General features: G+C 35.8%; 3 protein-coding genes across 6 annotated transcripts; all 3 read right to left on the bottom strand.

Moving 5' to 3' along the window:
• Positions 1-470: 470 nt before the first annotated feature.
• On the bottom strand, positions 471-1,666 carry LOC121236641 (ankyrin-1-like). The gene is made up of 2 exons (XM_041133078.1): positions 1,030-1,666; positions 471-781 (listed from the first exon to the last, which is right to left on the bottom strand). Exons 1-2 carry the CDS (start codon positions 1,664-1,666, stop codon positions 471-473), a joined length of 948 nt encoding a protein of 315 aa, XP_040989012.1.
• Positions 1,667-17,113: 15,447 nt separating this feature from the next.
• On the bottom strand, positions 17,114-21,629 carry LOC121236973 (ankyrin repeat-containing protein At5g02620-like). 3 transcript variants are annotated; one of them, XM_041133510.1, is made up of 5 exons: positions 21,485-21,596; positions 20,248-20,568; positions 19,886-20,172; positions 19,096-19,631; positions 17,114-17,887 (listed from the first exon to the last, which is right to left on the bottom strand). In XM_041133510.1, exons 1-5 carry the CDS (start codon positions 21,547-21,549, stop codon positions 17,681-17,683), a joined length of 1,416 nt encoding a protein of 471 aa, XP_040989444.1. In that variant the 5' UTR covers positions 21,550-21,596; the 3' UTR covers positions 17,114-17,680. The 3 variants fall into 3 exon arrangements, with proteins under 3 accessions (XP_040989444.1, XP_040989445.1, XP_040989443.1); XM_041133511.1 differs by having other exon boundaries at positions 19,886-20,555; positions 21,485-21,629; XM_041133509.1 differs by having other exon boundaries at positions 19,886-20,568; positions 21,485-21,595.
• A 1,133-nt stretch (positions 21,630-22,762) lies between these two features.
• On the bottom strand, positions 22,763-26,994 carry LOC121236975 (WAT1-related protein At5g47470-like). 2 transcript variants are annotated; one of them, XM_041133513.1, is made up of 9 exons: positions 26,364-26,994; positions 26,170-26,235; positions 24,823-24,939; positions 24,401-24,632; positions 24,138-24,299; positions 23,890-24,041; positions 23,561-23,652; positions 22,991-23,309; positions 22,763-22,914 (listed from the first exon to the last, which is right to left on the bottom strand). In XM_041133513.1, exons 1-8 carry the CDS (start codon positions 26,579-26,581, stop codon positions 23,302-23,304), a joined length of 1,047 nt encoding a protein of 348 aa, XP_040989447.1. In that variant the 5' UTR covers positions 26,582-26,994; the 3' UTR covers positions 22,763-22,914; positions 22,991-23,301. The 2 variants fall into 2 exon arrangements, with proteins under 2 accessions (XP_040989447.1, XP_040989446.1); XM_041133512.1 differs by lacking the exons at positions 22,763-22,914; positions 22,991-23,309 and having other exon boundaries at positions 23,329-23,652.
• Positions 26,995-27,305: the final 311 nt, after the last annotated feature.

Raw genomic sequence — 27,305 nt, 5'->3', positions numbered from 1 at the left:
ACACACTAAAAACGAGTTTTCTGAAAAAAAGCCTCTTCCCAACAATAGCTCTGATACCACTTGTTGGGGAAATCAACACAGCGGAAGGGATAAAAGCGATAATAAGAGAGTACACTCTACGCACTCAGTGACACCAAGAATTTAATGTGGTTCGGCAACTGCCTACATCCACAGAAAAGAGCTTCACTATTAAATAGTGGTACACAAGAAAATATTACAGAGGAGGAGGATCACACTCCACTCAACTCAACTCTCTTCTTTTCTCTCAGAGCTCTCCAGGCTCTCTCTCTTTTCTCTTCTTGGGTGTATCAGAAGCTCTCGCATGGAGCTTCAATTTATAAGCGAAGCATTACCGTGTGAATGCATTTAATATGCATTCAATAGACAGTTGGGCGCTAGGCGCTGGGCGCTGGACGCTGGAGGTTGAGAAGCAAGCAGTCATTGTTGACTGCTTGCTTGGGGCAGGGACTTCAACACCAATTGCCCTCCACCGCAAAGTGCAACGCATTCCAGCCTTTGTTGTCAACCAGTTCGCAACAATCTGGACACATGCCTATAATACTTTCCATGACCCGATTATTGCCACGATGAGCTGCAATGTGAAGAGCTGTCCTCCCGCCTTTGTCTTTCATGTATGCTACTTGTGGATCATGTGCTAGCAACAGCTGTGTAGACTTCCAGCGATTTGAGTCTGCAGCCAAGTGTAGTGGAGTCAAACCTTCTTGGTCTTCTTTTTTAGTTATGGCACCTCCAATTTTTTTCAGAATTTTTTCGGTCATTTCTGCAAAGAATTTGAATACATGTTAAGTACTGTAATAACTTTGTAACCGACACAAGGATGACTTTTTAGGAGATAGAATTTATGGGATTTAAATTCTCTGGAATTCTTCATCGGACTCTAAGGTTTAGATAAGAAGATAGATTGAGATAGATACAATGCAGTACCTCTGCTATCCCAAAAAACTGCAATATTTATTAAATATTTCATGTTGTCCGATAAATTCATTTATACAGCTATAAATGCAGTACCTCTATTATCCCAAAGAATTGCAGCATGCAAAGCCGTTCTACCTAATGGGCCATCATAAGCGGGTGATTTGCAGTTGTGCAGAATTTCCTTTGCCAATTCTTCATAGTTTCTCTCAGCGGCAATGTAGAGTGGAGTCTCCCCAGCTTCATTAACGGTATATGAAAAATCTGGGTCTTCCTTGATTAAAAGTTTTGTAACTTCAAGGTGATTATAACGTACAGCCTCATGTAAGGCTGTGTCTTTCTCTTTGTTCACCATCCTTAGCATCTTCCTGACTGCTTTAGCCCCGCTTCCAAGATCTTGATGATGTGGATATTTTGCATGTTCAATCAGAACTTCAACGATATTAGCATGCCCAAACCTTGCTGCGACATGTAATGGAGTTTCATCTTTGACATTGACTTGACATAAAAGTGAGGGACACAAGTTGAGTATATCTCCCACGAAGTTCTTTTGATTTGTTGATTCTCTTTGATTTTTGAGTGTTGTGATGAAAATATGGAGGACTGTGTTTTTGTTTGGTGTTAAAAAGGGTTCTAGATCAAGTGGCTGTAAAAAGCTATGATCTTTAAAATACGAGATGTTGCCTTTTGCTGCAGCATTATAGACGTTCAGATCCATGCAAGTGATGGTCATGGCCTCTCTGTTTTCCACACAAAAGAGTAAGAGTCCTGGAAATCTGAAAAATGAAGCTGCATGGAAAATAATATTACACCTTTGTACTAAATATTATATATATATATCTATATGTATATCACTTGGTATACTGATTGCAAAACAAAACTATGGAGAATACATAATTTTTTCTTCAAATAACTAAATTGAAACAGATGCAGCATGTAATGCCCCAATAGAAGGCTCAAAACCAAAACTTATATTTCAAAAGAACTAGTCAATGATATAATTAGAACCTCTTTGAAACATTATAAATAGCAAAACCTTCTCATTCCCAAACAATGTGGGATTTCATACCACATACCCTTATCACTTATCAGAATAGAGTATCACAATTTATGTCGGTAGCATGGCTCAAATCCCACATTTCTGGTTGACATACGCTTTGATACCATTTTTAACGCCCCCTTAGAAGGCCGAAGCCATATGGTCTATACTCCAAAAGGGCTAGTCAATGATACAATTGGAACCCTATTAGAATATTATAAAAAGTAAGAACATTATAAGTTTAGAAGCAGATCGGAGTCCAATGTTACTATTTTTTTCTTTTAACTTAAAATATGTGATTTCAGTACTTCCTCAGACTCAAAACCACAAACCATAAATCTTTGCCCCATTTGAAAAACAATAATAACCTTGCTGCCAATTTGGTAATTGCAATGCAACGACCTTTTTGATCCTCTGATACACGCTAATTAATTTCTGCCTCTGAGCAATTTGAACCCTACGTGGAATTATGCAATAACTGACTGGAAATGATGTTAGCATGCAGCAATTGACTGGGAAACGATGGAAGTATATATGCAGTCAAGAGAAGCGGAGCACTACAACATTTTTGGTCTGCCTCTTATAAGTTTATGTGAATGAACAATAATTACCTTGCTGCCAATTTGGTTATTGCAATGCAACGGCCTTCTTGATCCTCTGATACACGCTAATTAATTTCTGCCTCAACCTTCACCAGAACTTTGTTCGAGATGGTTGGGAAAAGAGGAAGAACGAAAGTAAAGCTGGTGGAAGAAGACCTCTCTCGTGAAGCGAAGAAAGCATGGAAAGTTGGAGTTGTACGTGATACTTATATGGTAGCAAGCTAGCTTAAAGCAAAGGTTTAACTTTTATTACATCGTAGAAATAAAGTTCGATCTGACGATACCTTGCTTATTTGTCAAGATACAAGTTATGCCAAAATACTTTTAGAAATTATTCAAGAGGCCAGGAAATGTATCTTGGAATAAAGTTCTTATGATACCTTTCTCTTGATCAAGATTGGAGAGTTGGAGTTGCGATACTTATAATAAGGTAGCAAGCAAGCTAGCTTGAAGCAAAAGTTTACTTTTTATCATATTGTAGGGATAAAGTTATTACGATAAATTGCTTTCGGACGTTTCAAACTTGCATGTTTTGTTGTCACATTCCTTTTAATGCGTCAGCAGAAACTTTTTGAGCCACAAGTAAAATGATAGGCTTACTAGCTCCTACCACCCATTTACTACTTCATAGTATACTACTCCATAGTGTATTTGAAATTTTTATTTTTTAATTATTTTTTTAACATCCTTAATCATTAAGAAAAAATTAAAAAAACATAAGACTTCACTAATAAAAAAATTTTAAAAAATAAAGGGAGTGGTAAATAGATGGTAGGAGGTAGTAAACTTATCATTATCTCACAACCGTTGGGTGGGAAGAAACAACAATTAGATTAACCAAAAACAGCTGAATACCGACATGATGGGGACGTTAGGAATACCAAAAATAATATTAACAAAACCAATGGTATATACATGAATGGTGATGGAGTTCACGAGATCTTCCTAGAACTTTGTTAGCCAACAATTAGGGGTGGGAAAGTTTCTGACCTCTGAACTTCGTTTGAGTTTCGACGAGGCTTTGACTCCGACGAAATCAGAGTTTGCGAAATTTGGAGTTAGAGTGGGAGTTACTCCGACTCTAGTAGTCGGAGTTTGTAGTCGGAGCCCATGTGAACTAGTCCTAACTCCGAACTCTGAAGTTTTTCTAAAAAATACACATGATCAAAATGACGTCGTTCCACTTTACGAGGAACGATGTTGTTTCATAGGCCTTGCTGACATTTTGTCTTCATCAAGTAAGTAAACGATGTCGTTCCGCTTCAAGCGGAACGACAATGTTTCGTGAAGGAAAGGGATCTAAAACGTAGGACCCCCCTTCTTCCCCCCTCACTTTCACATAAAAGTCCCTAGTGATTCACTTTCACACAACTCTATTGAGCTCCGAACATTGTCTATCATCACGTGAGGCCACAATCTGTGACTATGCCATCATCGGAGTAACTGTAAGAATGATTTATAAATTCCTCATCCAATAGATTTTTTGTTCCTCCAAGTAATTGTAAAATGTGAAATGTGATTTGTAACTCCCTTTGTGAAACGTGTATGATTTGTTATTCATTTTAACTTCTTTGTTGTTTTCATTACTATGATTTCAATTTTTAGACTGTTAAATAAAAGAATTGGGGGATTTAGGTTTTCTAAAAATCGAGTTTTTTGTTCCAAGTGATGTTCGCTCGAGTGGCGCTCGAGCGAACGTAACACAGATTGTTCGCTTGAACCTTTGCTCGAATGTGGCTCGAGCAAACATCACACACATTATTCGATCGAGCCTTCGCTCGAGTGTGGCTCAAGCTAACATCGCACAGATTGTTCGCTCAAGTGTGGCTTGAGCGGACGTTCATTTTTTTGTTTTATTTATTTTTAAAACTACAAACACAATTAGACACGTATGTTTTTTCCTTTTCAATGTGTTTCCAATTTGTAGATAATTATCATAACATTTTAAATGACAGTTGTTAGTTAATTATTTTAGTTTATTTGCTCAAATTATGGATGTTACATCATCTCATTCTCACCGCAATTCTCCACAACTGGTACTTCAGGCCGTAGACCCCCATCTAGAGCAGCTACCTCCTGTGTAAGTAGCCAAGTCCCAATAAATCTAGAAGACGTTGATATGCTTAATGAGGAGAATAAGTTGATGAATGTTGAGGCCAAAGAAGCAAGGCACGTTAGTATTAATAGCACATCTTACGGACTGCCAGCGGTATAAGATACACAAAGAGCTTGTAGTAACTGACCAGACGAAGCTAAGTTACGAGATTTTTGTGGCCACTGATGACACACAGATTAAGAAGCTATCAATCCCTCAATACAGTGAGAAGATGTTAATGGATGTTCTTTTGGAGATGATCATCACTGATGAGATACCTTTTACCATGGTTGACAAGCCAAGCTTCCACAAATTTAGGCACACTTTAGAACCACGATTTCCCATGCCTTCCCAGTATATTGTGATTCGTGACTATTTGAAAAGGCATGCCAAGGAGAATGCAGTAATGAAGGAAATGTTTGTCACCACTAACCAAAGAGTGTCATTTACGACCGATACATGAAGCTCCATACAGAATGTGGGCTACATGTGTATCACAACCCACTTTATTGATAATGAGTGGACGTTGTAGAAGAGGATTATCAGCTTCAAAGAAATTGTTGATCAAAATGGTTCATCCATTGGCAAGAATATAGATGACTGTATAAAGGATTGGAGGATCAGAAACGTACTTTATATCACAGTTGATAATGCCAGTGTGAATGACACTACCATTAATTGGTTCTGGCAGAATACGATGGTAAAGGAGGATGTCATTCATGAGAACCAAATTATTCATTTTTGATGTTGTGACCATATCATCAATCTCATAGTTTCTAATGGGTTCAATGAGGTTGATGAATCTATTATTAAAGTTCAGAACCTAGTGAGATATGTGAGGGCTTCCCCCCAACGGCTCTGCCAGTTTAAGACAATAGCCGAACAACTTGAGATCTTATCTTCCAATATGCTACAACTAGACATTCCGACTAGATGAAACTTTACATACATGATGTTGGATGTAGCGCAGAAGTACCAAACAACGTTCTTGGGGATGGAGGTCGGGGATATGGGCATGAGGTATACTTTGCTGGAGTCAATTGGGGGGAGAATAGGGCTCGGTGCGCCGGACACAGTTGATTGAGCCAATGTCAAGTACTTTGTTCAATTTTTGAAGTTATTTTATGACATAACTATACGGATATCTGGGACAAAATATCATACTATGAACATGTACTTCAATGAGTTCTTCGGACTTTATGACCACTTGCAAGAGATTTGTTCTGACAGTGTGGGTTTGTTGAATGAAATGGCTATGAGGATGAAATACAAATATAATAAATATATGGGGGATGTGAAGAAGATAAATAGATTATTATTTATGATTGCGATCCTTGACTCCGAATATAAGATGGCGATTGTAGAGGATTGGATTAGGAACATCCTCGGTGATAAGGACACTGAAATGTTTATTGGATTGCTTTATTGTGATACTGATGATTTATATAGCTATTACAACAGCAGTGGTCAGTTTTTAACCGAAGGCAGTAGCTCTTCTCGCCCGTCTAGCTCGACATCTTCCTGGGATGACACGCATGCAAAAAGTTCAAATTTATTGTAGCTAAAGCGATATCATCAAAACCGTGCATCGATAAATATTATGCAATGTAAGTCTGAGGTTGAGCTTTACTTTATAGAAGATGTCGAGACATCTAGTGATACATTCCAGATATTAACTTGGTAGAAGGTGAATTCTGGCAAGTTCCCAATCCTTTCTCAAATAACCAGGGATGTACTAGTCATTCATATCACTACAGTTGCCTTTAAGTCGTGTCTTGGATGCTTATTGGAGTTTATTATCTCTGACCACCATCGTGGCCCTCGTTCGCACACAGAACTTGTTAAATTCAATGCCCATTGGAGTAGATGTTGATGTCAAGAGCTATAGGCTTGAATCAAGTAACTCTATGATTCTAAATTATTATTTACATAATTTTAATGTTTTCATTATTTAATTTATAATTTATATAATTTTGTAGACTTAGTTGTGAACCCCAAACTAATTGTGGATAACTGAGAGTCTGAGACTGATGCACCAAAGACATCGTGGGATGATTACCACCATGCAAAACTCGTCAGAGTTAGAAGTGGAGGTGAGTTCATAATATCACTTGGCTGATGGTTTAGAAGTTTATAGTTAAATAACTAAAGAAAAGATAGTGCATCTAATCAATAAAAGTTAAACTTCACGCAGAAAAATTGAAAATTACTATCGAGTCATCGACTCAAATGCATGGACTATCAAGACTGATGCGGGGCATTGTGGCTATTTCATATTTGAATGAAATTAATGACATTATTCAATATTTTGGTACTAAATTTGTTGTGATTTGTAGTTTAGAATTTAAATTTATCATTTGTGATTTGTAGTTTTATTTAGTTATTGTATTTAAATGTTAGCTTTTTGACTTATTTTTTACAGTATTTTAGATTTATTTAATTATTTTTTTACATTATTAAACAATGGTTGATATTGGGCCGATCGATGCCCATTTTCACAGTAGGGCAACTGGGCCTAAAAATGCCCATTTTCTACTTTGATCGGAGCTCCGAGCTCCCAACTCCGATCGAAGTCAAAGGAGGTTTTTACCTCCGACCCCAATTGGAATTGGAGGTCAGAGGTGGGCATTCTGACTCCATCCCTACCAGCAATTACAACAGAGAACAATTCTGAAAGTTTCTGCTATATCAGTAGCCATATGGCTCAACTTGTACTCAAAACTTGACATGAGTTTTTTTGCATGCATAAGAATTTTCGAAAGTTATTATAAATTTCTATGATTAACTCTATTCCTCCTTCGAAGAAACCTTCTATGTCTTTATAGAGAGTAAATAGTCCTAAAGGAAGGTTAGGCTGGGTGCATCGTCCTCTCGGAGGGTGGGTGTCGTCTTGCCCTTGATCGTGGTATCCTCTTTTGGTCTTGTCTGCAGCTTTGGATTGGGCAAACGTTTTGGCTTTCCTATCCGACATTCCAAATCTGTCTTTATTGGTGTTGTCAATGATTAGAGCGTGTCTTCAGCGTTTATGAATCTATCTGCCTAGTCCATAAACTCTCGCAACATAGTAGGAGTCTTCCTGGCCAGCTCCGCCATAAACAGGCTTCGAGACCATATGCCGCCTAGAAGGGCGGCAAGGGTAATTTTTTCATCTTGGTCATCAATGGACATGCACTCTCTGTTGAATCTAGCCAAGTATGCTTTCAGGCACTCGTCTTCTTGCTACTTGACATTCAAGAGGTAAGCCACCAGGCGTCTTCTCTTCGTGTTGGCCATGAACTACGTGATGAAGAGGTGAGCTAAGTCCTCGAAATTGTAGATTAAGTTCAATGCCAGAGACGAGAACTATGCTCGCGCTGCACCTTTCAGGATCAAAGGGAAGGCCCTGCAAGCAATCTCCCCAAAGAATCCGTGTAGAGTCATATGCGCCTTAAAAGTATCCAGATGCTCCAGGGGATCCTTAGATCCGTCGTACATGTCTATCCAAGGAAACCTAAATTAGTGGCATGGCCATCACTTCTGCACTGTAAGGCAGATTAGTGCTAGTGAGCATTTGGTCTACCGAGGATGAGTCTCCCACCTTTTTAGCCATCTCCTTGTACTTGCCTATGAGGTCACGCAACTCATGCTGCATCTTCTTTTCATCGTCATCGACATCGACATCCATCCCTTCTGTGCCTCGCGACTCACCCTTCCTATTGTGACTGGGCTCAGTATCTTCAAGTAGCTTGGTAATGTCTATCCGTAAGGCTTTGTTCTCCTTCTGAAGTGTTTCTGCTTGTGTGGTCAGCATCTTCACAAATTGTTCCATCTCTACAAAACGTGCTTCAATGTCTTCTAATAAAACTTCTAGCCTCAAGTTCACTTAGAACAGGTCTTCGCTAGCATACAAAAGACACGTAATGTCTATAGGTCAAATCCTACAGACGCACCACTGTTAACGTTGTGTTTTGTATACCCAAACGAAGGTGGACTCCGGGTGGTTCAAGAACCTCCGATGCTTAAGTCAGTCACTTGTGTAGGGAGTAGTAATTCATTAATAATTGAGCTCCAAGAGAGTTTTTGGCACCTAGGATTAGTTTTTATACGAGATTTCAGGAGGGGACATTTTGTACCCAGCCTCAAGGTTTGGTCATCCCGCCCATAGCTATTTTAGTCTAGCTATTTAATGCGATGTGATTTTCTAAGGGAAGGCTTTAAATGCGATGCGGCTTTTGAGACAACACTTTTAATGTGGTGTGGCTTCCAAGATGCGTCCCAACAGTGGGTTAGCAGTGCGCTCATTTCTGGTCCCATTCGTCAGAGAATGGCAGGCTATTTGTGTCCTTCGTTCACTCGCCGGAGTAGGTCCTTTAATGCTAGGTGTCACAGGGATGTCAGAATCGACGAGTCTCATCTATCCCCATTCGTCTGGTTTCCAGCATTGTGAGCCCTTCTTCATCTGATACGACTTAGATGGCTGGGCCCTCTGGGCGACTCTGAGGCCGTTGGATGGTAAGGCCTGGGTTGAGATGAACCTCATTGTCCTGCCCAAGCCCAACCAATATGAATGTGAGACAAGAATATAATATATAACGCTAGTCTTAAATAATACAAAAAAGGTCTTTTGATTATGATACTTTGAATTGATTAAGTCCCATAGTAGGTGAGTGAATTATGTTGAAGGTGGATGGGTGTAAAGTCAATATTAACTTTTTATTAAGCGAAATAATAATATATTTTAAATTATTCAATTGTGAAAAATAATATAAAAATGAAAAGAAAATGAATACTAGAAAAAATTCTTACATTTTTGGGAACAATGCTTGTACATATAAAAAGAGGATGTGCAAGGTGGTCAGAAATAATAATAATAATTATTATAACATCTATATATATATATATATATAGTTGATACTTTATACCAATCTATGCTCAGCGGTATCTCCTTATATGACCATTAATTGGGACCTTCCAAAGTTGTTGGCAGTAGTGCAGTCGATCCGGATTAGAAAAAATTCGAATCCCTTTCAAATTTATGAATAAATATATTTGCAAATCCCTTTCTTAACGCACCAAATAGATTGTTAATGGGGAAGCAGGGGCAGAACCATCAATTTTTTTTAGGGTGCCAACTTTTCTATCGTGTGGCACATTTATATAAAATAAAAAAGAGATTAAATATTCAGAAAATATAACTATATTATATAAAACTAGATTTCGATAATTTGGTACATACGCGTAAGAATAAAATTTGAAAAACACAACTTAATATACATTTCAAATTTATGATGATAATATTTTATGGAATTATATTCATCTATTATTATTTTTGTAATGAAATATTTACAATTTATTTTTTTCATAAAATCTATTGAGTGATCTTTTAGAATGCAATCTTTCATTCTAGTGTGTAATCTAGTTTATTAAGTTTCATGTAAAATTTAGAGATTTTTGCATCACATTAAACATACAATAACATAATTAAGACCTTAAATAAGTTTACTCTTAATCAATGAAGTCTAGACGATAAAACCACTCAACTATTTTTCATATAGATCATCAACCTTAAATGATTTTTCTTATATTTTCACATTGGATTCCATATTAAGAAGCCTAATATTGTATAACAAAAACTTTGGGATCCATATTAATAAATTTATTAGTTCTCTAAGCTTAGTTTATAATCTTAGTGAGGCCACATCCTTGAAAATTGTTAGAAATACTAGATCAAAATACACAGCAGAAGCGATATTATATCGCCGAAAATATCTTGGATCTAGTGCGGTTGTTCCACGGATTCTCCGACATCATTGTTGTTCATCCGTAATATCCCGTATTGATGGTAGAGTGTGTTATGTGGTAAGACCAGAGCAACACTCACAAATTTCACAGCCTAGATGTCAGAACTAGAGATAACCATATCAGAGAGAGAACTTGTTTTGTGATGCAAGTATCTAATCTACAAGAGGGGCCCTCTATGTGTGTAACCCAAGGCTAACTATTAAGAGCCAGCCATCAAGGCTCATGAAGTGGCTTAAGAGTCACTTCATGACCCCTAAGAGAAGGGGAATGGGTGCCCAATATAGGTGCCCCTATCTTACATCTATCACTCACACATAATGGGCAAGACCCCAGGTTTGCATCTTTCAATATATTATCAATCTTGTTCATACTGGCAAATAGGTCGTGAGACCATCGAGCACATATGTAAAAGAAAAATGGGAGCAATATACCAAATCTCTCCAAGAAAAGATCAGCATAGCAACATCTCTAAAAGTGTCTCGTTTTGCCCCGACTCATTTAGTCACATCAGACTAAGCATTCCTAATCCTTCTCGAGTCTGAATGACTAAGAGCAATGCTCAATCTTCATAAAACATGATGTACTCACAGCTATATTGCAACTCCAAAAAGCAACATAACTTGCCAGTAGTGAGTACACACCATTGTCGATGTGTTACCAAAGAGTCTTCCCTTAGCCCTCATGTCATTTAGTTTCAGCTCAGTCACTTTTCCAACAATGTTTCTTTAGACTGTATCATTCCTGGTCATAGATAACATGCCAAAGTAGTAGACACTAAAACATCAATCTCATGACATAGTCAAAAGTCTCCTAAGGATATAAATAAATTAAGTTCATCAATTATGACCTACAAGATTCACAATGTGAGAAAGCTGAGATCCATTCACTCACCTTTATTGTTTGTCGTAAAAACACATATAGTATGAAATACATGTTACATTGGAGTTCTTTTTCCAAAAAAGAAGAGCGTAAATCTAATCTCAATAGACTGTATAGATCTTTGTCTAGTCGCTATCTCAGCACCTAACCCGAGTCTCTCCATTTGCTCGTTATCCGAAGTGCAAAAGAGGTTCTCGCATCTGGCTAAACCAGAGGTTACATGGATTGTGGGTAACCATGCACGGTCCTTTTAAATATGATATACCTCATCTTAGCTCTCACTAAGGCAACATATCTTTTGTGACTTACAACTTATCCCTCTCTGGACAAGTACCGAGTGACACATTGATTCATCTTTGCTCACTATCTCTTTATAGCACCAAAGGAGATCACTCATGTTAGTGAGTCGATCTATGCCTGTCGACATACATTTTCCACCATAACTCCAAAATCTATAGTGAATGTGTGTGCTTACATAAAACAATAAATAAATAAATAAATAAAATCAGCCACGTCACATGATCATAAAACACATTAGTGTCATGTGCACGACGAGCAAAACCATGACGAAGAGAAATCACATGGTTAACTAAAAAATAATCAAACCACAACTCTCAAGTGAAGTTTTAGGACCATTTCTCTCCGTGCACATTCTCATGTGTAATAACTTTACAAAACATGCACCTACCAAGAGACTATACTTTTATATATAAAAGTCTTTTGAACAACTATGAAGTCAGCGACGACTCATCGCGAATCTCATTTAAGATCAAACTCACAATATAAAACTTAGATTTTAATCAACAAGTCCTACTGCAACTTTTAAGAATCTACAAGGTGACCTTAAAATGTCATTTAGCAAACTCAGTTTACGACTTTAGTGTTTCATATAAATCTCTTGTACTTAACAATACTTAACAACAGCATGTGAGATACCAATCTTTATTTTTTCATTAAGGGTAAAAATTTCATCTGTGCTCCTTCGGAGATTATTTAGCATGCTAAGAAATTGTCCTTCTTTCGCTTCCGGAAAACAATCTCGATCCCACAGATAGCGCCACTGTTAACACCTAAAAATAGCACAGCTCGGAAGGAAAGAAAGATCCATTCCCGGACACGCTAAGGTGGGTTGTGCCTCAATTTGTGAAGTGCGAAGCCCCCAGCAATGGTCCGATGCGACTGTATGGTGTCGTCGCATACATCCATAGCGGTGAACAATATTTAAATGCATAGAAAATAAGAAGAGATGAACACAGATTTACATAGTTCGACACTTGACCTACGTCTACAAGGGTTTAGGGAGGGGAGATTCCACTGTAATATGCCTTTTTACAGTCAATAGCTTCACATTTCTCACTGTGCAATGAGAGTTGGAGATCTACTTGGAGTTGGAGTCGGTTGTGGAGGAAGACCTTTCTCTTGAACCCAAGATTGGAGAGTTAGGATTCACGGCATTGACTTATATGGGATAGAAACCAAAAGCCAGGATGGTTTCTGCCAACCAGCGTAGAAGTTCTTTATAATATTGATACAACTAGTATATAATTATATACTAAAATATATTGAAATAATGTTTGCATATTTTGTTGAATGAATATTACAATGGATATGTGGTGGCAAATATATACAAGTATAAGCCAACCACGATCCTTTAAAATAATATATATTATATTTATTATTAATAATATTTTAAGAATTTATTTTTGAAAGTTATGAATTATTTTGGAAAAAGAGGACTTATGAAAAGTTTATGAGCTATGGCATATAGTTATAATAAAATGGATCTATAGTACAACTCAAAGTAGATGATTGCCTTTGTATAGAATGCTTGATTAGAACAAGTGGGAAGAGGATCAAAACCTCATGAACGCATAAAGAGAGTGATTTTATGATTTATGCGGGTGGGCTGTGCACAAGCACTGCCAAAAGTCGCACCAGTTTGGTTTTGAACCGTGCGAGTTCTTTTTGGTGGAGAAGCGTGGTGAGTCATGACCATTAGACTAAGTTTAATCTGTGTCAAAAATAGTCTTATCACGGAAAACTTACACTTTTTTAGGCCATCATGCATGATTTGATCTTATCAGATTGAATTTGACCCCTTCACCAACTTTTTTTTTCTCGTTGGATGTGTTCATATTAACAAATATATATAGTGAGAATTTGGGGATACCTACGTAACGCCCGCTATCCGGAGGGTCAGGAGTTATTCCTGTCACTTAAAATTATTTGCCAACAATACAATATATATATTCTAAATTCTCTATAAATTATAAAATTTATTGTTTCGAATCAACTACTTCAATATAATTAATCTAAGACACCGCAATGTCTTAAAAAAAGAGTCAGTCTTCCAAAATATCAAATCAATAGAACAAAATTCTTCAATAATCACAATACCCTTTATGTACTTAATCCACTATGTTCACATAGTCTTATCCATGCTTCTCATTCTTGATCCTCATCTGAAACATCTAAAACATCTAAAATTATTGTAGAGATAAGGGATGAGTTATCAACAACTCAACAAACAAAGAACATATATTAATATGTAAACATAAGCCATATATAGAGTACATAATATAGAATAAAATATTTTTAGTTTCAGAATTCAGAACAAAACATGTTATCAAAATATCATAATAACGGTTTCAAAAATATTCATATACAAAAGTACTTTGGCATAACATATATGAAAGCCCAAGGAAACGAAAGACGCTTGGAAAAAGAAACCTAGAATACATAGAAGTCAATTTGAAACTGGTTAATTAATAAAGACATTGTAGTGCAAGGGTAGAAACAACCATTTTCCATAACATGTCCAAGCAAACTTAGAAATGAATAGGCCAGAATAGCAAATGTAGTACTACTTAAAGAACCATGAGGGCTATCTTTATCTGTAATGATCCCACTTGCAATAGTTATACGGCCAGGTAAAGCATCAATAAGATCTCCATTGATTGCCGATTGTTGATTTTCATTTATATTCTGACTCTGATTTGCTTCTGCTATTACTTTCTCTACATCTAGTTCATCTCTAGATCTGCACTCGATCCCAACAGTACTACTCAAGTGAGTTTTTTTTAGAGATGGTTAAAGAGTTTCTTAGAAAAAGAGAGTGATTTCCTTGGAGAGAGAATCTATCCGAAGTTATAATATTTAGACAGTTTTCTTTACCACCAACCTTTCCAAACTTCCGAATAAATTTTATTTGCAAATCTCTTTTCTTAACATACCAAACGCATTGCGAATTAACGTAGAAGCATGTCACGCTAGTTTACAAAAAAAAAAAAAAATTATTATTAGTTTGATTCTCTCTATGAATATCATAAATCTCAAATAAGTGATGTGTAAATTAATTTGTAAATAGCATAACTCCGAACTTATCTATAGTAAGACTAAATACAAAGCTGCAGCCATTGTCACCAATTGACCAATATGCATGACATGGATAGACTTTTCCCATACGGAGTTACATGCTCATTTTCCAATTGCATATATGTCACTCTCTTATGGTCAAAATTTACTTGATTATTTGGACATGCAATAGCTATAGAGGACATCGATACAACTAGTTTGGTTGGCTGTCTGTTCCATGCCGGTAGACTATAAAAGTTTATATTTGCAAGGCCTTGATATAGCAAGATTTCATCTCCGGGAAAATCCAATTTTAATTTCCTTTTGCGAATTAAATTCAGCAATATGAACCATACGTTCTTTCCATCGACTTACAAATTGAAAAACTCGAGACTATACGTAGTATTGACCGATGATGGATTAAAGCACATGGGAATGCCACACAAAATAGCTAGAAAAAGGGATTAGAATTGAACATTCAGACAATATGGGTCGTACAAATGTTGCCTGTGTGTTGAAAAAAACCCATAATTACCAAGCGCCAACAGAGTACTTATCTTTAAAAGGTGGGGTGGGCATGCAGAAGCGAGAGTTTATGTGCTTAGCGGGAAACTTGCATTAAAAAGTAGTAACGTTCGGCTGGATGTTTTCCGGCCCGCCTCGAAATCTAGGTAATTGGGTTAACTTGGACAGTTATCGGCCTGGATTTTATATGGTCCAATAATCGGATTTCTCTACCCAGGTATGGGTACAGATACAGTACGATACCCAGATTTCGATTACTATACTTTTTTTTAAATGTTAGATGTAAAATGAAAATGATCTGTACAAGTTCTAAATAGATAAATTACATGCAAGCTATTATAAAAAAGTGAACCTCACCTAAACAAAGTGTAAAAAAAAAATTAGTCTTTATTAGTGGGACTCACTTTTTTATAAAGGGCTTATATGAGACTTATTTATTTAAAGCTTGTATCTAGCATTACTCCATACCAAAACGTCGTCATTTTGAAGTTGACATTAACCCTCTCCCTTCCCCTTCGACATTCATTATGCCTTATTTAGATAGTGAAAGTGTTTCATCTCATCTCATTCCATCATTTGTACTTTTTTAAATTTTCACTTAAAATATAATAAATAATTCAACATTTTCAAAACTCAAAACAATAATAATATTAAAAAAATAATATTCTAACAATATTTTATTAAACTTTCAACTTTTATTTAAAATTATCTCACCTCATCTCAGTGTCGAAACCGCCCTAGTCTCTCTCCCGGGTACCCTATTCAATCTCCAGCAGTTAACTCGAGCTTCTGCCATCCGCATTCTGTCAATGAGACTGCCATTAGACCTTTCAATCATTGCCTTGCTCTCTCTCCTTGGACCTTTCAGTAAGTCTCTCTCATTGTCACAATTTTGGTGCTCTGGTTGAAGGGTTGAAGGCTCACCTTCTAAAACTTTTGATTATAAATTTGATTTGAATTTGTTTATCAATATGAAAAATTAGATATGTTTTGTAAGATCTCTCAAATTTCTTTTCGATTGCGACAAACAAACAAGTAAACAAATCGGACCCATGACTCGATTTCATGATTTACATGATGAAGCAGCTTGGTGGACTTGAAAGATGATTCTGAAAGCTGCTCTGTTTGGTTGCTTTCTTAAGATTTTTGTTCCCAAATATAACCCAGTTTTTAAAACTTCGGATATTTGCCTTCCCTCTTCTTCTTTTTTCCTTAAGAGGGTGAAAATGCCATATTTCAGTGAACAGAAAAACTTCTTGTGTGGTTTTAAAAAATAATTAATGTATCACTCTATTTTTAGTGGATCAATTAATTCTTACCATATCACAATTACTCTCTGTTGTAGAGCCCACTAACTAAGATTTACAACAAATTCTCAGCCCATGCGAACATTTGTAACCAACTTAGGCTTCATTATTTGGAACATTAATTTTTAGAAATTAAACAACTAGATACAATCGAGGAGTCGTAAGTGTGACATAATCATTTTGAAAAAGAGTAAAATCTACTATTAAAAAATTAATTTTTTTATCACGTAGATTCCGTAATTATTCACTTTTTTCAAAAGGATTAAACAACGCTTGTGCATTTTACAACTACAAATATCATTTCTCTTTTTTAAAAATAATTTTGATACTTTGCAGTATTTTGGTATTGCAACATAGCATAAGTGTTTTGGGAATGTTTTTGTTTGGGAGAATTGGTGAATGCTCTGTGAAATGTGCTTCAACATGTTTGGGTAAGAAAGGAAGTTCCATGTGAAATGTCAGCAAATAGCCATTATACCATACTCGTAATGCAGGACATGCCATATGTTAAAAAGTAATAAAAGCATAAAAAGTCTTTAAAAGGTAAAAAGACCTAAAAAATTGAAAATTATAAATCAAACCTTTCGGGAAACAAAAAAAAAAAAAAAAGGCATTAGCATATAAAGTTCATTAGTCCCTAGGCCTTAAACATATCCTTATCCTTACATCTAAATAGGGGATTTCCCGATATTGATGAAACCGCCCTCCTTTAACTGCAACAATATCCATACTCGGTTTTCCTATAAAAGAAAATACTTTACTTTATCGACTATATATAATAAACCTAGATCCTTCCTATACAATCCACATATCAAAGAGATGATGACGAAGAAGCACGAACCAATAACACAAGTGGTAATGGCAAGATCTAAGGAATGCGCTAACACAGCATATGCACCTGTGATAAATGCCAGCACCATTGCTACCATGGCCATCACAATAAACACATAGGCCAACCTGAGAAAAACGTATCGAGTTTCATCAGATTTAGAATACTTGAACAAAAGTGATATGAGTAGATGGGTAACAACAGCAGAACAAGATAGCACTAAGGATATGACATCAGTGATAATGAACATTTTAAAAGCAGCATTTCTCGTCAAAACTGCAGAGCCTTCATAATCATGTGGGTTATCTCCAGTACCAACAAAACCACCGGGCATGGTTATAGCTGCTGCAAGGTCACAGTTGTGATGAGTGCAGCCACTAACAAGTGTGTTTCAGCCGCTTTCTCCATATATACTTTCATGCTCGCCTTCCGCTTATTTTCCATGTCCTTCACATCATCCTGTATGATTTTCTTTAATTTATCCTCGTCCTCCGTCAATACCCTTCCAGAATAAGACCAGAATTTAAGCCCAATCTCCATCATCTATTAAGACCAGAATTTCACGTTACGTAGTTTATGATCAACAAAGCCGTAATCAAGATATAGAAATAATAATAATTGCATTTTCCTTTATGAAATATATTATTTCTGAAAGAGAAGAAACCAATTTAAGTCTGCAAAATTTATGAAACAAATGGTATTTGACAGCTACGATCGGGGGAGAGGACCGGGAGCAGCAGTGAAATCTCAATCATGGGTTGCAAAACCCACGTCAAGCTTGAATCGATATACTATACCTCAATTTCAGGACCAACAAAAAGAAAAGAGCACATGAGCTGTACCCCTTTTGCATTTTCCAAGGGAAATAATCCAATAAATTAACGAGTAAGTAATACTATTTTCACAGAAGATTTAGAGAAATCTTCTGCTAGATTTTATTTTTTTTATTTAACGCTTAAATGAATTTGTGATTTTTTTGTAATTTTTAAAAATGTTTAAAAGTGTTTTAAAAAATGATTTAAAAAAAAGCAAAAAAAAAAAATTGCTTTTGGATTCTTTCTAAGAATCTTCTATGTGTTGAAATCCCTGCCCAAGCAAGCAGTCCACAATGGCTGCTTGCTGCTCAACCTCCAACGCCCAACTCTCAACTGTCCATTGAATGCAACAATAAATGCATTCATACGTAAAGCAATGCATCTATAAATTGAGGCTTCTGGCGAGAGTCTCAAATACACCCAAGGAAGAGAAGAGAAAAGAGAGAGAGCCTGGAGAGCTCGGAGAGAAAAAAGAGAGTTGAGTTGAGTGGAGTGTAATCCTCCTCCGCTGTAATATTTTCTTGTGTACCACTATTTAATAGTGAAGCTCTTTTCTGTGGATGTAGGCAGTTGCCGAACCACGTTAAATTCTTGGTGTCACTGAGTGCGTAGAGTGTACTCTTTTATTACCGTTTTTATCCCTTCCGCTGTGCTGATTTCCCCAACACTATGGGTGTAGCAAAGTCCGGAGTAATTACTGTTCTATGTTGGAGGAGAAACATTCTATTTATCATCTCAACAAGTTAATATATAATTTGTTATTTTTATCATTTTATTTAAAAATACATATATTTTTGTTATAAAATATATATATATTAATATGAAAATATATATATTTAAATAAAAAAATAAAAATGATAAATTATGTTTGGTATGATAATAATAAATAGTATTTCCTTAGTGGGATGAAAGAGAACAGAACGATTGTGACGTTACCTTTCCTGTCGATAACTTTGCACTTAAAGCGACTTGGTAAGCATTGAGGTTATTTTTGTTGAAGGCCATCTTATCTACTCTGGGGTGATCTATGAGATCCTTCAAGTACGGGCCAGAAGAGAGGGAAATGTGATGGAGAGGAGTGTTCCCTTCGGAGTCCTTCTCGTTCAAAAGATTGCTGAGAGACGAATTTTCAAGGATCAATTCCACTGTAGATTCTGTAGAATCTGGCCTATCGCCCTCCACTGCGAAGTGCAACGCATTCCAGCCTCTGTTGTCAACCAATTCGCAACAATCTGGACACATGTCTATAATGCTTTTCATGACCAGAATATTGCCACGATGAGCTGCAATGTGAAGAGCTGTCCTTCCCTTTTTGTCTTTGATGTATGCTACTTCTGAATCATGTTCCAGCAACAGCTCTGTAGACAACCACCCATCTGAGTATGCAGTCAAGTGCAGTGGAGTCCAACCTTCTTGGTCTACCCTTTTAGTTATATCTCCTCCAATTCTTTTCAGAATTTCTGTGATCGTTACTACAAAGAATTTGAATACATGTTAAGTACCATAATAATTACTTTGTAACCGACACAACAACGACTTATTAGGAGATAGAATTCACGGGATTTAAATTATCTGGGATTCTTCCTCGATCTCTAAGGTTTAGATAGGAAGAGAGATGGAGATAGATGCAATTGAGTACCTCTGTTAATATCTCAAAAAACTGCGATATTTACTAAATATTTCATGCTATCCAATAAATTCATTTATACAGCTATAAATGCAGTACCTGTGTTATCCCGAAATACTGCAGCATGCAGAGCCGTTCTACCCAAGGGGCCATCATAAGCCAGTGAATTGCAGGTGTTCAAAATTTCCAACACCAAATTTTCATAGTCCCTCTCGACGGCAATGTAGAGTGGAGTCTCCCCGGCATCATTAATAGAATATGAAAAATCTGGGTCTTCCTTGATTAAAAGTTTTATCACTTCAAGGTGATTATAACGTACAGCCTCATGTAAGGCTGTGTCTTTCTCCTTGGTCACCATCCTAAGCATATCCCTGACTGCTTTAACCCCGCTTCCAAGATCTTGATTATGTGGATATCTAGCATATTCGATCAGAACTTCAACAATATTAGCATGCCCATACCTTGCTGCGATATGTAATGGAGTTTCATCTTTGACATTGACTTGACATAAAAGTGAGGGACACATGTTGAGTATATCTCTCACGAAGTTATTTTCTGTTGATTCTATCTGATTTTTTAGGGTTGTGATGAAAATGTGGAGGACTGTGTTTTTGTTTGGTGTTAACAAGGCTTCTAGTGGCCGTTTGAAGTTATCATCTTTGAAAGCCACGATGTTGCCTTTTGCTGCAGCATTATAGAGAATCGGACCCATGCGAGTGATGGTCATGGTCTCTCTGTTTCCACACAAAAGAGTAGTACTCCTGGAAATCTGAAATATAAAACTGCATGAAAAATCACATGGAAATATTTTCCTTTTCTGTTCATCTTGTTGTAAATTCTATGAATGGCATTCATTTGTTCATTCAACCCTGGCTAGTAGCTTGAAAAGGACTTAATAGGGCATGTGATCAGATCACGCAGAAATTAATTAATACTTAGAACATAAAAGAAAAGAACAAGAGGATATATATATATATATATGTATGTATGTATGTATGTAAGTATTTATATAGCAAATACCCTGAAATTATGAGAATTTTTCAAAAAAGGAAAAATCCAAATTATTATATAAAACTTAAATATGTAAGTAAACAAGAATCCTGCAACACATTTGGCCAAAATCAAAATCAAAATCACTTCCAAAATTTGAGATGAAATATATCCTAAGAAAGCAAAAATTAACGAAAATAGAGGATTTGGGAAAAAGAATTTATATATATATATATAGATAATACAGAATTAATTTTTCTTCAAGAACTAAATTGAAACAGGTGCAGTACTACTTGATATTTGAAGATGAAAATGGAGTATAAACCAAAGCTTATAACCGACACCATCCATGGATCGGACTCTTTAAAAAAAAAAAAAAAAAACCCTTGAAATATTTGATTTGATTTCTTCTTCAAATTAACCGAAAACACAAACCAGAAATGCTTTTTTATTTCAAACTCTTGGAATTGGAAGAAAGCTTATAGACTGGAAACTGATGCAAGTATATATATGCACTGCAGTCAAGAGATCGAAGTGAGCACTACAACATTTTGGTCTGCCTCTAATTAGAGCTACAACTCTCTGCGGATCAGTTTTTCAATTACTTCAAAAGAAAGTCTTGTAGATATAGATAGATGGATGGATGGATGGATGGATGTAAGAGCAGGAAAAAGAACAAGAGCGATAGTAAAGTTAGTGTAGTAGTACCTTACAAGCTGCTTTGAGGAAGACCTTTCCCTTGAACCCAAGATTAATGGACAGTTGGGAGTCATGTGTCTACTACATAGATTGGGTAGTCATGTGTCTGGTGTAAAATTACTTTTTAAGTCAATAATTAAGAAGAAATTACGTGGAAAATATTGTTTGTTCATCTTACGTGGAAAATATAATCTGCCAAGTGCCTTCTAGCTAGCAAGTTCGGCTTTTAAGAAACTTCCTGGAAGCTAGCAATTTCTTTTCACAATCTTTTATAAATTTCTATTTTTTAAATTAAATATGTTTTTACAAAAATAATTTATAAAATATCATCATTTTATAAAAATATCATTCTATTTAAATATGGTTCTGTAAAATATTATGAAAATGATTTTGTGTCTATTATTACTCTAGAATTTAGGTATGATACTTTGTCGACAAAAGAAAACATTTTTAGAACAATTTTGCTATTTATAAGCCTGAAAGAATAGAATATTGAACCAAAAGAAAAACGTATGGGGGCAGTGAATGTGAGGCCCCAGTTCTTGATTGGAGACATTAATTTAGAGACGAGCGGTAGTCATAAAGAAATTCATCAAATCTATTTTATAATAAAAATAACTTTATAATTTGACAAATCATATTAATTAGTGACATTACTTCAATCAATGATGTATTGGGTGCGTAGAAAAATAGAACGATGGAGAAACTATGAATCAAATTCCGCAATCGCCAATTATTAGCCCCATGAGAAATCAGAGGCCTATTAATCATGGATCGGATATGGGTTTTTGTGCTTCGGACATTTTAAATTTGTAATTGATATATGGAAAAATCTAATTATAAGAGATTCTGCGCACTAATACGCGCACTCATTCAATATGATTGGTCAGAAAGTAAATTTTATTAAAAATAATGCTAATTTGAATTTAGAATATGAAGGCAACAATATTAGTATGCAGATTAGTACGTAAATTTACTTGTACATAGCAAAACTCTTGATATATATATATATATGAATGTAATTACGCAATGGCAATAAATAGGATTTCAAATAGAATTATTTTCTTTTATAAAAAAAGGAAATTATTCGAGAGGGAAAAGTATGTCGGAGTGAGAAGGCCTAATACTAAATAAGACAGGAACAACTAAATGGCATGTTTTGTCGTCACATTCCTTCTAATTCTCCAGCAGAAACCTTGTGCTCCACAACCATTAGGTCGGAAGAAATAACAATCTCAAATTAACCAGAAATAGCTGAATAACATGGGGGGTTAGGAACACCAAAAAGAACTTCATAAGAAATAATATTAACAAAACCGATGATATTTACATGGGATTCCTCTTTCTTAATTGATACATGATTTATGTTTCTCCATTCGTTTGTTTTGAGAATTGTACATTCCCAATATATAGACATTAGACAAAAAACAAACCACATCCTCGACAAGAAATGTTATTGTGACTCAAAACTTGGCGCACAAGAGAATGATGAAGGAGTTTGCAAGATCTTCCTACAACTTCTCAAAACTTGGTGCACAAGAGAATGATGATGGAGTTTGCAAGATCTTCCTACAACTTTGTCAGCCAACAATTTCAACAAAGAATAATTTCGAAAGTTTCTGCTATATCAGCAACCATGCATATGGCTCAGCTTGTACTCAAAACTTGAGATGAGTTTTTTTGCATGCAGAAGACTAATATTTATCAGAATTTTGATCTATTGCTTAACTCCAATATTCCTCCTTCCAAGGAACCTTCTACCAATCTCTATAAAGAATAAGTAGTACTCGACCCATGTAAAAAATAGCCAAAAAATGGAAAGCTCATCATGATTCTGCAAAAAATTTTAAAAATGGTGGAACTTATGCATCTTTGAACATTGTTGAGAATTATGTAATGCTTGCTCTGATCTGATATCTTTCACTAAAGATACTGTTGTTTGCATTAATCAGAAATCTTCAAAAATACTGTTGTCTTTCTAGCTTACTTTCCATTTTCCTTCTACAACTAAAGATGAACAAAATTACATATTTGTTGATGACATACTAACTTAAGAGAGGAGAGGCTTCTTTGCATTGAACTCACTTTCTATGTCATCTGCTGCATAGTAACCTTCCTTCCCCTTAGCCCAAAGCACAAAGTAAAGGCCGATGAACATAAGGAACATGCCAATAAGGCTGCATTATGTGAGTTGAATTGTAAGATATTCGAATGTATATGTGCTTCTACTTACAAGTCAATCGTGAAGGACACACTGTCAAGATTTGGTTTGTAAGAGAAGTTTAAAATTAGTTTTGTAAATCAAGATCTGTCATGCCGATGTTACCGAGGGTGTGTCCTTCACACCGACTTGGAAGTTTTCAAATTTTCACTAAGCAATATCATATTGAACAGGAGGATACAAACTAAACTACCTTCCAATATTAATGGTGTCTCCTAAGGTGGCCACAGAGAGAATGACTGAGCAGACTGTACTAATGGGGCTAAACGTGGAAACAAAGACTGGCCCTCTTTTTTTCATTGCCCATCCGTTGAAGCTAACACATATTCCACTCACAAAACCTCCCTGCACATTCAGATGTTTATAAGGTATATATTATATAAATGGATGAGCAATGAATATACTTTAGAAGCATCGAGCTAGGGGGTGATATATATTTACCAGTAGAGAAAAGGCAATCAAGTCTCTGATATTTACAAGTGGCCAACCAACATCAATTCTGTGATCTTGAATTAGTTGGACAGCTGCAGTCATAACCATACCCATCAAGGATGTTATTGCACACAATGACATTGGTGCTGGAAAATCACTCAATGTTTTAGCCTGTCATTCATCACCATATCCATAGATTTAAAGGAAAGTCACAACACTTTCAATATAAACATCTGCAAGAATAGGAATCATATTCTTTTACTGAGATTTACCTGCAATACAACATTGCTGGATAAAGCCAAAACTGCTGCAACGAGGTAGAGGCAGCCTATGATCTTCTGTGTGTCAAAGGCAATATCAGGTATGGGATGTTTTAGTTCAGCCTCTCTTGCTGTAACCCCGGTGCTGTGCATTATGCTCATTGCGAGAGCACCCACAACGCAGAGCAGAGTGCCTATAATCTTGACTTTGCTGTACAAGCAACTGAGTTTTACCTTCTCCAGCCTGCAATTATTGCAATCTATATCACCAAGTAGACAAATAACGTGGCACTCAAAAAACATCATTTGATCTTACTTTCTATACTTTTATGTGACTTCTTGTTGTATTCCCCGTTTTCATGTTTTAGAAAATGTCACAAAATAATGAGATATAGCGACATGTACCAAATAAAGGAACAAAGAAGAGTGGCTACCTGAAAGTCCATGCAATGACAAAGATAAACCCTGGAGCAAGGTTTGGCATGGCGGTTGCAGCTGCTGCTGAAGTTAGCTTTATCCCCTTTAGAAATAGGGTCTGGAATAATGTTACCCTGTAAAACAAACAAACACATGAAAAGAAGGAAGTATCAAAGCCACCGTGCTTGTTTTCCATTTCTTTTCTTAAAATCAGTGTCTCTTGGAGTGGTCAGAATCTGAAACATTCAAATTCAGGGTTTCATTTAATAAAAGATAACCATACACAATTGCATGCATGATGAAATTTTCTGGGAAAAAATACACAAACTCTCTCGCAACTACCACCCAATTTGCAATCATCCCTTCCATCTAAGTTTGGGTACCAAAAGTCTCAAGTATTCTCAACATTTTTCACTATTATTCATTACTTTATTATTACTTTTTATATACTTTTTAATACTATTAATTACTTTTCACTACTATTCAATATTCTATTATTATTTTTTTACTATTATTCACGAATATTCTCAACACTTCACAGGTATTCTCAAGTACCCATTTTCCCTTAGACAAAATTATCTTAAAACAATCATAAAAACAAAAAAAATACCCGTATCCTTATCAAATAATCCACAAAATTAAAACTAAAAAACTCGAAAAAAATTGTTTTTTTTTTTTTTTACGCTTTTATGTTTTATTTTTTGAAAAATAATTCTTTTTTTTTTTGTAATTTTTGTTTTGAAGAAACTTAATTTTTTTATCAACGGTATTTATTAAAATTTTCTGATAGTTTGAGAGAGTGATTACCAAAATTGATGGTTTGGGGTGATTACAAATCGGATGGTACTCTAATTGGGTTTATATATATATGCATCTTGAAAATTTGCTAAAAATTGAGTTTGAAAACTGAGTTTTTTCTACGTTCCATTAATTGAAGTTAAATTACATATGTTGGCGAAGTCTTAAGTTCGTAATTAATTTCATCCTCAGGTTGGGGAAAGAATGAAGAAACTAATTTGTTAGGTGGAGTTGTGGACAATATTTGAAAAGATATATCATCCACTCATATGTTTCGAATTTCTCTCTGCGGTGATATTCACAAGCTGATATTTCAACAGTACAAGTTCCCAAAAACAAAGATAAATTCATTAGAACATGATTTATAGTATCAAGGTGTGTATTTTGTCCCTTTTTATCTAAAAAAGACTGAATAATTCTTTGTTACCCCACTTTCCCAGCTAACAATAATTAATATTAATCTAAAGTTATCATCCGATATTACGATTGCATTGCTCATTTTTCCGAACTGTTCTTCCGGAAATGAAATCAAAAGTTATGGAAATATATGGATAAAACTTTCTTACCCTCCAAAAGAGATCAAAAGCAGCTGTGTTATTAACTTGAAGCTGAATTTCTTGGGCCACCTGCTCCTGCAATACATGCATGAAAGCTTTCGTTTGAACTCGGACTTGATATATAACAAGGAAAAGGAAAAGGAAAAACCGTACCAATTAGCATTAATATATCAGAGAGAGAGAGAGAGAGAGAGAGAGAGAACCTTTCGAAATAAGTGGCAATGGGAGAGATGATGAGGAAGGTGGAGAAGGCAGAGAAAATAACAATGGTGAGAGGTCTGATTCCAGTAGACATAAGATAACTTAGCAATACAGAGTTCCCTGCATATACAAATTGCACCCCAATCAAACCCCCTATTATCACCACATCTTCATAGATATCGCTCTTCTTCAGCTCCATTATCTCCATCATCTCTACCATGATCTCTCTCTCTCTCTCTCTCTCTCTCCCTAATATCTTCTTCTTTTCTAAACCAATTTCTGGAAAACTGTATCCACCTTTACCACTCGTATCCCTCCCTTTCTGTTACAAGAAAATTCTTCCCTCTTCTCCCTTTTCCTACTTTTTCATGAATGCCTATCCCTCTCTGTTTTCCCTTTGTGTCTTTCTTTTCTTCCCTTCAGTATGTGGCGGTGGTTCTGTCTGTTTTTCTTCTCTATCCGTGTTTCAGAGTTAATTAAGCTCAGCTAACTTTCATGGCCAAGCTCTTCCCTACCAGTCTTCTTCCGGTCCTCCGTCCTGAACTTGTCCTTTTCTTGGAAAATGTTGGGAAAGAAAATGTAGGGAGCCTTTCTTTCTTCAACGGCTCTCCCTCCATCTAGCTTGTGTGTGTATGTGTGTGTGTTTTAATTCTTTCGGACTAATTTTTGTTATTAATTTGCTTCACTTTGGAATTTTTGGTTTAGATGCTCAAGATTGATAGGATATATTGAATTTGTTTTAGTGAAAATATATTTTAGTGGAGCTATTTTTGCCTCCTCATAGGCAATTTTAAGCAAATCTCTTCTTTCAAATTTTCTAATAATGGGTATAACCTCTGGCCTATATCGGAGGTAGTTCTAAAAAACAAAAAGCAGAACAAGAAAAAAAAAATATTGGTATATGTCTAAACTCTCAATTTCATTTGTTTTCACGATCATTTTCA

This window comes from Juglans microcarpa x Juglans regia, chromosome 6S (genome assembly GCF_004785595.1).
Source record: "Juglans microcarpa x Juglans regia isolate MS1-56 chromosome 6S, Jm3101_v1.0, whole genome shotgun sequence".
Lineage (NCBI taxonomy): Eukaryota > Viridiplantae > Streptophyta > Magnoliopsida > Fagales > Juglandaceae > Juglans > Juglans microcarpa x Juglans regia.
The sequence above is the reverse complement of the archived record's forward strand: the minus strand, read 5'-3'. Positions and strand labels throughout refer to the sequence as shown.